An 11666-nucleotide genomic window follows, 5' to 3' on the forward strand; every position below is an offset into this window, starting at 1 on the left:
AGGTAGATATATACATGAAGGCAGGGTAAAGTGACTAGGCATCAGGATAGATAATAATAAGGTATTTGAGGTAGATATATACATGAAGGCAGGGTAAAGTGACATCAGGATAGATAATAATAATAAGGTATTTGAGGTAGATATATACATGAAGGCAGGGTAAAGTGACTAGGCATCAGGATAGATAATAATAAGGTATTTGAGGTAGATATGTACATGAAGGCAGGGTAAAGTGACTAGGCATCAGGATAGATAATAATAAGGTATTTGAGGTAGATATATACATGAAGGCAGGGTAAAGTGACTAGGCATCAGGATAGATAATAATAAGGTATTTGAGGTAGATATGTACATGAAGACAGGGTAAAGTGACTAGGCATCAGGATAGATAATAAGACAAAAATAAAGAACAGAACATAGCGAGACATGGCAGAAGGCAAAAGTTTAAATATTTGAACTCTGGCGGCAAGTCCCATCTACCGTAGCGGCTGACGGCATTCGCCGCCAACCTCAACGGCATTTACTGTCGTGCTCTCATTGAAAACAATGACATCTGGTTTGCCATCTACCGTCTACCCCGTACCATCTAAAAGTACCATTATTGTAGCATTCCCTACAGGTTACATTAGCATTTTCCACACCTTCAATGAATGTTCCACTGGTGCAAGGCCCAGTCAGACCCGTAGATCATACAAGGGCCACACGAGAGCTGGCCCTTGCCGTGATACACCTTAAGGGCCACCAGTATCCATCGACGAATAGCTCATGACTAAGCTAACACCATGATTTGACCCCTGTTGCATCATTTCCATGTAATAGCCTCGTACCAGCCAAACTCCCAACACCAAAAGGTGGGGCTTCCATAGAGCCTGCCCGCCCAGTTTTCGACTTTCCTGTTCTCAATGTCCAGGGCCATGTTCTTTGTGCCCGGGTCTTATCCTAGTGGAGAAATAATAATATTAGCAGACAATAAAAAGGTAGTGTGCAGAGAGGTGGGAAGGTAGAAGTGTCGACAGCTGACTCATGGAGGAAATCCTTTACACTGCTTGTATGGAACACAAAGAGCTGTGCAACTTCCTCGACAGGGGGTTCGCCACTGGGTAGTGTGCATGTGTGTGTGAGTGGAGTCTTGCATGCGTTTGTTGTGCTGTGTCTTAAGGGTACTGCATTGGCTATCGTTAGCATTCACTGCACTGTGTACATTGTGCAAAACCCAAACGAATGCAAAGGAATAGTCACACACAGCAGCCGAAGGATGAGTAAGCTGACGTGACACACTGCACAGGCCTTGTGTTGATCCAGAGCATGTAAGTGTTCAGAGCAAAGCCCCATCGCCACCTCCCTCCCTCCCTGCCTCCGCATTGACCTCAACAGGTCTATCAACTCACGCCTCAGCCACCAATAGCCTGCCATGGCTGTGATGAGAGCGTCACTCAACAGGATATCCTGTACTGATCATCTCTATTTAAAAAATGTCACAATACAGACATGGAATTTCTGATTTCCTCTCATTTCCACTATTAAACATAAAATTCAAAATCTATCACTGAAGCAGCAGCCAAACACAATGAGGGAGTCAACTATCTGACATTGTAGCCCAATGTGCTGCCAATACTTAGAGATGATCAATAAGACATCACATTGAACATATTATCGGAAATCCAGCACAGCCGAGGGTAGAGAGGCTACACCACGGCCGTACCGTTGAGGTCTGATGCTACGGTTTATAGCAGAGGTTTGAAACACTAGAGTCAAAACGGAGAGTGGGGACAGAGGCTCATAGCACGGGTCCAAAATGTCCCGCTAAGACAATACTGTAGCTCATATAGCTCTCAAAACAAGTTACGTGTTGTTGTTGTTTTATTTTTTATTTTGGGGGGCGGGGGGGGGGGGGGGGTTGTCGTAGCAACATATCTAAAAACAACCCTATAAAGACAAAATGAAGAGGAAGTTGCTCAACCCAGGGCTTCCTGGATGAAAGGCGACTGCTGCCACCAAACGCTCGAGCTGTGGAAAAACCTCACACTTCTCCTCACCCCCACCAAAGTGGGACTTTGCGATATTCTTCCAAATCACACAAGAAAGAAATCCCTGTCTGCAAAATATGAATCATCCACATGGAACTTTTCACAGAACTCAGTGAAATGGTGGTGCACTCCACTGACTGCCTGCAGAAACAGATGGCTAAGGGAAAACTCACATAGCAACACTGCCTCCCTGTGGTCTAATCTAGAACTATACAGAGTCTGCACAGCAGATCCGACTCACTGAGCTGAAGCGGAGCCATCTCATTAGCAGCTGAATGAAGGTTCATTTTCAGAGTGACGCTCAGCTTGATGTCCGACGCTGATCTCCACAAGCCTGTTGGATTAGCGTTTTAATCCAGACTGAGGCCATATGGGCCAGTTTAGAAGCCCCTCTACAACTCAAAACTTACTAAAAAAACAGAAAATCCAACGAAAGACCTAATAAGGCAGATCTATGGATCAGAGATAGCTTCAGTCATAGCAGTGTGTAAACAGAGAGTGACATTAACAGGGGTAAACAGAGCAACAGCGGCGAGGACACAGCATGACAAGACACGCAGTCGGACAGGACACAGTGTGCGGGACGTGCCAGGCTTTCCTGAAAAGACGCTGGCGGAGGCCACAACCGGGGAAAAAAGCATATTAACGACGACATGAGACATGAGCTCATCCCATAACTAAAAATAGAGACTTTCCCATCAATCATAGTTTATCCAGATGACTGAAATCAAGCATAAACTCCATCGTATGCATGGCTATGACATTATTCAGAGTTAACCATGTCTATCTATAGTCCAGCTCCCACATCAAGGTCAACTGTAGTGAATCATTATTCCATCCTATCCAATGCAATCCTACTGCAATGCCTCAGTCACAAATTGCATGTTTGGTTTTGTGGCTTTTCCACATTTCTTTCCATAGTAGTGTCCAGGATACCTTGTAGTCATGGTGATTTAGACACTTCTTCACATGATGCCCCCCTCTCACGCACACACTCATGCAGACAAGCACATTCAGTAAAGACAGCATCTCACAGCTGACCGTGTCAGAAAGAGAGACAAAGACTACCACCAGCTGTAGAGTAAACTATTACAAGTCAACCCTTAAAAATGGAGTGAGTTCAACAACAACAACAAAAAATCCAAAGTGAAAAGACTGAAATCATCATTAGAGCCGATGATCATATTCTTGTTGAATTTACTAGCAAGATGAATTAGTTAGTCCTGAACTCTTTCAGACAGTAGTGAGGCAAGCGGACTAGACAGACAGGGTGCCCCAGCGTCTACCGTATTGGCCAGCGAAGCAAACAGAACCCCGAATGACTCGTGGCTTCCTCTACACAGGCGAGGCAGCAAAGTTACCAAGTGAGTTAGAACAGAGTAAATTAAGCAGCTTTTCTTCAATGAAAAAGCCTCCAAACTATGCAGAAGAAAAAAGTTTGAGAGCCCAGAACTTACCGGCTATTCTGTCTCGCTCCATTACTTGCTCACAGCCTCAGATAGCCGCATGTAATGTCTGTCTTTTTTCTCTCCCTCCCTTTTTTTTTTTGCTGGAGACTTCCCCCTTTTTCTGTCTGACTTAGTCACCTCTCTCCCCCCTCCCTCCCTCTGTAGTGCTAATGTCTTCAATCTGCCGTGATAATGCAGTGTCAGAACGGATCATATGGAAGTTCTCGCTCTTTTAATTCCTGAACTCAAGTGTCCCGCTACCTCCATTCAACAGCCCCCAATCACACACACACACACACACACACACACACACTGATACTGTACGTGTTGGGACCTTAGACACCATTCTCGGACGAAGAACACTCTCAAAACCTTACACTCAACTGAGTGAGTTATAGAGGAACTTCAACATTTACTGACCGGAGACGGTATATTCTATCCTCCCGGAGTATCTCCAGTTCTATTGACTTGGGTTTAATCAGGAAAAACAAACACTGGAGCCACTTAACAGACCTGGAACATTCCATAGTGCCCACCCCTAACCCCACTCCCGTTCCAACCGCTCCCCTGACGCCAGGAGAGCAGGACGCACTCTGACCTCTGACCCCCCACCTTGCTCTCCAGGCGAGGTCAAGGGTCACTTAGCGAGCCGCCGTCTGGGCGAGAAAACGGTCAAACACACACACCCATGTGTGTGTGTGAGTGAAAGGGAGAGGGCGGCCCAAGTTACAAACACTTTCCTGCCCTTTCCATTTGTTCTCAAAGGGACATCCGATCCCTCCCTTGATACTGCAGAGTTAGCGACTTTAACTAGCCAGAATTAGCAACATATCTATCTAGATAGCTTTAGTGTAAACATGACTGAGACAAACCCTTTGGCTCTTTCAGGTGAATGTGACCTGTCCTGGGCTATTTTAGTTTAGTCTACAGGAACCGCGGCTGGGTGAGGACAGTGATATGCTACAGTTGCGTTAGGGCAAGTTGTTTCTCTTGGCTCGCCCCGATGACAAACGCCCGGCTTTATCTGAGGTGAGGTGTTGATACAAGAGACGGGGCTGGGGATGGTGTACGTGTCAACAGGGATTTCTTGTACGTTGTCAAAAACTTCAACCGGAGCCAAACTTTACAGTCTCTCTGCCAAAGAGTGTGATCGGGAAGTGAGTTCACAAATATCCATAATAACCTTCTCTGGGTTTTCCATCATTGTAAGATCCTCTTTTTAAAAATGCTGCATCAACTGTATTAGGGACCCAAGGAAGTTGGAACCAGTCATAAAAAGGGTGCCCCATGGCCAATAGATCACGGAGTTGTGGCACACACACACACACACACACCCCACTCTACACACACACACTGGATCCTAGTGGGAATGAGACCGGCATGGATGAGCAGTGGGGTTATCTGTATCTGCATAACGGGGTTCTGTTAAAAAGGGCTATCTAGGGTCCCTCTTCTGACCTAAACCAGCTCTGTGGAGACATACTGTATGTCTCTCCCCCTCCGCTGCACCTCCTTGCTCATGTCATATGGCCATGTGTCTGTGTGGGGGAGTAGAGGGACTGGATGGAGGGATAGGGGTGTGTGTGGATGTTGTAGATGTGTGTCTATGTGTGTGTGTTGGTGTGTCCATGCGTGTGCGCGCACACACACACACACACACACACACACACACACACACACACACACACACACACACACACACACACACACACACACACACACACACACACACACACACAGTGTGGTTACTAAAGGTCACACAAAGAAACAGATCAGATCTACACTCAGAGCTAAATTCTCCCTTTTTTGATGCTGAATTAAAGAGGAACTCAGTCATAAGGAAGAAGCCAACTTCCATCCACATGGTGTTTGTCAATGTTACCCAAGTCTGTCAAAAATAGAGGCCCGGTTTTAAGGCCCCTGGCTAATTCCACCAAATCCTGCACTGTGCACGTGTGTTTTAGCATGTGTGTGTGTGTGCGTGCGTGTGTTTTAGCATGTGTGTGTGTGTGTGTGTGGTGTTGGGGGGGGGGGGGGGTGTCTCATGCTGCTTTGTCCTCAGACATTTAAAGCAGAGCTAATCTGGGCCAATACTATCAATATAAAAAAAGATCCCTTTTCTGTTAAAGCTGTTGCGCAAAAACAAAGTTAGTAGAATGCAATGAATGCTTATGACATGTTTTAATTAAGGAGAACTCTTTAGGGCAGCCAAATGGCAGCACTAACCCGGTCTACCCTGGACCTAGTCAGTGCTCAACTGGCCAGGCGAGATCGAGTCAGACCCTTGGCCTGAGCCCAAAAGCATTGTGGCCTCTCACACAGACTCATGCAAGCAGGCACGCATGCGGCCACACGCACAAACACACACAGAAACACAAGTGACAATCTGTGACTTCCTATTTGTGACACTCAGACAGCTAACAAAACAGCAGTATCTTTTGGTGACACACTTTTTCATGTATGATATGTGTACGGTATTTAAACAGTGGTGCTGCGGCAAGCCAGCTCTGACTCAACGTTGGTTTTCTATAAGCCTCAACAGGGCTGTACTGTACTGGCTCCATGCTGAGACCTATTTGAGGAGAGAGAGACCAGCACCAATCTGTAAAGAGAGGAGAGCGAGACCAGCTCCAGCATCCATCTGTAGAGAAAAGAGAGAGAGAGAGACCAGCGTCCATCTGTAGAGGGATGGTCTCACTCATACATTTTACCATCTCCCCTCTAAAACATCCCAACCTGCCTGCTGGAGGAGAACCTCCCACCACACTAGCGCTGTCCCCAACGGGGAAAAAATATATCCGTGGAGGCTGCTAAGGTGAGCACGGCTCATAAGAAATGGCTGGAACAGAGTGAACAGAATGGCATCAAACATATGGAACCCAGCCATTACCACTAGCCCGACCTCCCCAATTAAGGTGCCACTAACCTCCTGTGATAGACACACGTATGTTTTTATTAAAATCCACTTTATATGCATTGAGCTTGTCTTATGCTTTAAGCTCGCTGTTTGATGAAATAAGACACAAATGACTCAAGAGGGAGCCAGAGAACAAGATAACCAGAAGAAAAAAACCTTAACCTGTCCCGACCATCCAGCTCTCGCTGGCTTTCGCAGATTCTGCTATTACTCTCTTGAAGTTGCCGCTAATAGGCTACACAAGGAGTAGGCCAACTTTCTCACGTGGAATGCCAATTTATCTTACAACTTCTACTGATCTGCGTACCAGTTGTGGTTTTCATATGCATATTTATGTGGAACAATTATTTTATTTATAATAATGTCTCCGTATTGCAAAATCATTGTCATGAGGTTAATCAAAATTCTATCCAATTCTAAATGCAAAATGATAAACCTAAAAAGTAACTTTAATTGCCATGTAAAAATAGCCTATAAAGCAAACAGCTAAAAATATTTCAGCCGGCAGTGGCTACAGGTGGCCTTTCTGCAACGAACTTGAAACACTGTATCGGCTATTAACCTGGGTCTGGCCTGAAGCTCCTTGCAACATTGTATAAAATATTCTGTGCCGTCAGCTGTTGGCTATTTCGCAAGGGATAAGTCGTAGTCAGGTAGGCCCATTTTATGATGTTTGACATTTTTCATTTCACACCGAGTGGTTATGAAAAAGGGAGAGAGCTGGAAAGACTTTTCAAATACATTGAGGAACTATTGTTAGTCTGAATGGATATAAAAACAGACTTTGCTTCCTCGCTGTTTGAGGTGAAGAAAACATTACTTTGAGAAGCCTATAGGCCGGTCTACCTCTATACGTAACCAGGTGCTCTTCCTTAATCTACATGGTCTTTTGTTTGGAGTGCTCCTGACAATGGCTAAATTGACAGAATTCGTAAACGGAATGAAATAAACCAACACGTGTATCTTACAAGTGTAGTATAGGTTATGCGCTCTGCAAACAACGTGTCCACTCCGACAATGAGTAAACGACTGGAATAATATATTGAATGCATTAACAGACATTACCGTAACCAAATAAATGTTGTAGATTAGAAATTATAAGAATTAACAGTAAAATGTACTTCTGGTGAGCTACTGTATGTAATGGGGAATTGATAGGCACTAGCAATGAAACTCAAACAAACAAATGAAGTTATGAAACAATGAATGTGCACAAATTGCCAGGAGAGAGCTCATTCTGGAGAGAGAAGTGCATTGTGCAGCCACACTGCCCTTCTTGGACTGTGCCATCCCCACGTCCTCCACAATGGATTAGTTCACTGAGATGATTAGTTCACCGATATGATTAGTTCGCTGAGATGATTAGTTCACCGAAATGATTAGTTCACTGAGATGATTAGTTCACCGATATGATTAGTTCACTGAGATGATTAGTTCACCGATATGATTAGTTCACTGAGATGATTAGTTCACCGATATGATTAGTTCACTGAGATGATTAGTTCACCGAAATGGGCGTGTGCCAGAAATCATTTTTAGATATTTACTACTGCTTGACAAAAAAATATCGACCAGTCTAATAATTGAGGTCAATCATACACCACGCACATGCTAGAGGTCAAACGATTATGATTTTAACGCCGACACTGATTATTGGAGGACCAAAAAAAGCCGATACCGATTAAAAACGGCCGATTGTTTTAATATATATATGGTGTGTAACAATGATAATTACAATTACAGTGTTGGAGAAGAAAGTAAAGGTGCAATATGTACCATGTAAAAAAGCTCATGTTTAAGTTCCTTGATCAGTACATGAGAACATATGAAAGCTGGAGGTTCAATATTCCCCGTTAAGAAGTTTTAGGTTGTAATTATTATAGGAATTATGACGCATCGACTATTTCCGGAAACTATAATTTCGAAAACAAAACGTTTATTCTTTCAGTGAAATACGGAACCGTTTTGTATTTTATCGAACGGGTGGCATCCCTAAGTCTAAATATTGCTGTTACATTGCACAACCTTCAATGTTATGTCATAATTATGTAAAATTCGGGCTAATTAGTTTGCAATGAGCCAGGTGGCCCAAACTGTTGCATATACCCTGACTCTGCATGCAATGAATGCAAGAGAAGTGACACAATTTCCCTAGATTAATATTGCTTGCTAGCATGAATTTCTTTGAACTAAATATGCAGGTTTCTAAAAAATCTACCTCTGTCTATTGATTTTAAGAAATGCATTGATGTTTATGGTTAGGTACATTCGTTAATTTAAATCATCCCCCATTTGGCGAAGGAGACTGTGATTCGATGATAATCAATGTTGATTTATATGCAACGCAGGACAAGCTAGTTAACCTAGTAATATCATCAACCATGTTTATTAACTAGTGATTATGTTTACTTATTTATTTAACCTTTATTTAACTAGGCAAGTCAGTTAAGAACAAATTCTTATTTTTAATGACGGCCTAGGAACAGTGGGTTAACTGCCTGTTCAGGGGCAGAACGACAGATTTGTACCTTGTCAGCTCGTGGGTTATAACTTGCAACCTTCCTGTTGCAGTCTACCCTGCCTCCCCATGTGAAGATTGATTGTTTTTTATAAGATAAGTTTAATGCTAGCTAGCAACTTACCTTGGCTCCTTGCTGCATTTGTGTAACAGGTGGTCAGCCTGCCACACAGTTTCCTCGTGGAATGCAATCGGCATCCAAAAATGCTGATTACCGATTGTTATGAAAACTTGAAATCGGCCCTAATTCGGCCATGCCGATTAATCCGTTGACCTCTAGCATACACACACGTACACGTTCCTGCATACACACACACACAAATGGGCATGCACACACACACACACAAATGGGCACACACACACACGCACGCACACGCACACACAGCCTGCGGAGGAAGGCTGTTATTCAGAAGAGGGCTGTTATTTCTCTCGCATGACCGTACATCCTGTAAACACACAAGCACACGTTGTGCAGTAGGGCAGATGGGCATAGAACGCGGACAGCCATGCACACAGAAGCACCCATGCAAGACCAAACACACAAGCCCCAAAAAAGCTGGAGGCTACTGACGTTGCATGGTGAGCCTAAGGGCTCACATTAAATGGAAGCCGTCACTTTAGTACATGACCTATGGCCATAAGAGTCAAGGACTGGACACAGCGGGCCACTAGTAAAGACATGCCTATGGGGCGGTGATGCACTATGAAGGACAGTCAGAAGGAGTTAAAAGATGAGGGGGGAGAGAAACGAGAGATATAAGAGAGGGGGAGGTAGTGAAAGGGCTGAATGTAAATGGACAGGAAGAAGAGAGGAGTGATCAGGAGGTTCCCTCTGCAGGAGCATGTCTTCTGCACATCTGGGTAAGGGCCTCGGGGGGCTGATGACACACACACACACACACACACACACACACACACAATTTTAGACCGCCTTCCTAAACATACAGACAGAGCCTATGATGCAGAATAAAAGGGGAGCGAGGGAGAGAGAGAAAACAAAATAGACTGTACCCGATTCGTCGCTGCAGCCACAATCTATGACCTCATCTCAGCGCTACGCAGCGCAGCTCCCTTATTCTCTGTCAGACACAGACAGGCCTGTCCTTCTCATGTGTCTCCTGCCCTGCTCCTACAACCAGACCTGCTGGCCTGGGGATTATGCACTTACAACATTCAGGAATCGATAAGCTCTACATATTCATTTCTATCTGCAATGTTCTAAAAAGTGTCACCATCTTAAATAAAAACCCTGCTACGACACATACAGCAGCTGCTAATCTAGAGCCTATGACACACACACACACACACACACAGCCTGATTGAGGGACCTTGATTTGATCCAATCACCCGATTCTCTCTGCTCCCGATGGCAGCCACATGCTCATCCCCAATCCCCATATTCCCCACTGATGGTGTCCAAATGCTGGGGGAGAGGGGATGCGTGAGTGGGGCTCCTGGGGCTCTGGGGGAATCTAAGGACTCTCTCACACATGCACTAATTCCCACTCGGTAGATTGGCATTTCCTGCCACGGGGCAGATAGAAGGCAATTGACCCGATGTAAAGACGCGGATTGAGATTATGTGGAGTCAGTGTGGTTGAGTTAATGAGCAAGGCCTGCTTTCAATAAGACAGTGATTAGACTTGGTATTTGACGGTTCTGTTTGCCAGCAATCTCTCAATGGTTTTCATTGGTTAAAGATGATCTGGTGTAAACCAGTCAGTGAGAGAAGTTACACTTCTCAGTTCATAACCAAATAGAGAATGAATTTCATGGCCAATATATAGCGGAATAAGCAAGGCCCGAAGGCTGAGTGACCACTCTTAGAATGGCTGATCACAGGACAAAACAGACACAAACTAGTATCTACAATCTAACCCACAGGACAAAACAGACACAAACTAGTATCTACAATCTAACCCACAGGACAAAACAGACACAAACTAGTATCTACAATCTAACCCACAGGACAAAACAGACACAAACTACTATCTACAATCTAACCCACAGGACAAAACAGACACAAACTAGTATCTACAATCTAACCCACAGGACAAAACAGACACAAACTAGTATCTACAATCTAACCCACAGGACAAAACAGACACAAACTAGTATCTACAATCTAACCCACAGGACAAAACAGACACAAACTAGTATCTACAATCTAACCCACAGGACAAAACAGACACAAACTAGTATCTACAATCTAACCCACAGTACAAAACAGACACAAACTAGTATCTACAATCTAACCCACAGGACAAAACAGACACAAACTAGTATCTACACAATAGTATCTACAATCTAACCCAAAACAGACACAAACTAGACACAGGACAAACAGACACAAACTAGTATCTACAATCTAACCCACAGGACAAAACAGACACAAACTAGTATCTACAATCTAACCCACAGGACAAAACAGACACAAACTAAAACATCTACAATCTAACCCACAGGACAAAACAGACACAAACTAGTATCTACAATCTAACCCACAGGACAAAACAGACACAAACTAGTATCTACAATCTAACCCACAGGACAAAACAGACACAAACTAGTATCTACAATCTAACCCACAGGACAAAACAGACACAAACTAGTATCTACAATCTAACCCACAGGACAAAACAGACACAAACTAGTATCTACAATCTAACCCACAGGACAATCATTTCTCAGCTCTAACTCAAAGACAGACTTTTTTGCTTTCCAAAAGTCCCCCCCCACCCCAATTCCAGGTCAGT

The 11666-nt window shown here is 44.1% G+C and overlaps 1 protein-coding gene across 1 annotated transcript in view; it reads right to left on the reverse strand.

The window, feature by feature from the left end:
• Positions 1-3564, reverse strand: part of LOC135523844 (septin-9-like) — a 62245-nt gene extending 58681 nt beyond the window's left edge. The window contains exon 1 of the mRNA XM_064950819.1: positions 3485-3564. Within this exon, the coding sequence (XP_064806891.1) occupies positions 3485-3506 (22 nt within the window). The 5' untranslated portion in view covers positions 3507-3564. The remainder of the gene's footprint in view (positions 1-3484) is intronic.
• Positions 3565-11666: the final 8102 nt, after the last annotated feature.

This window comes from Oncorhynchus masou, chromosome 4 (assembly GCF_036934945.1).
Source record: "Oncorhynchus masou masou isolate Uvic2021 chromosome 4, UVic_Omas_1.1, whole genome shotgun sequence".
Lineage (NCBI taxonomy): Eukaryota > Metazoa > Chordata > Actinopteri > Salmoniformes > Salmonidae > Oncorhynchus > Oncorhynchus masou.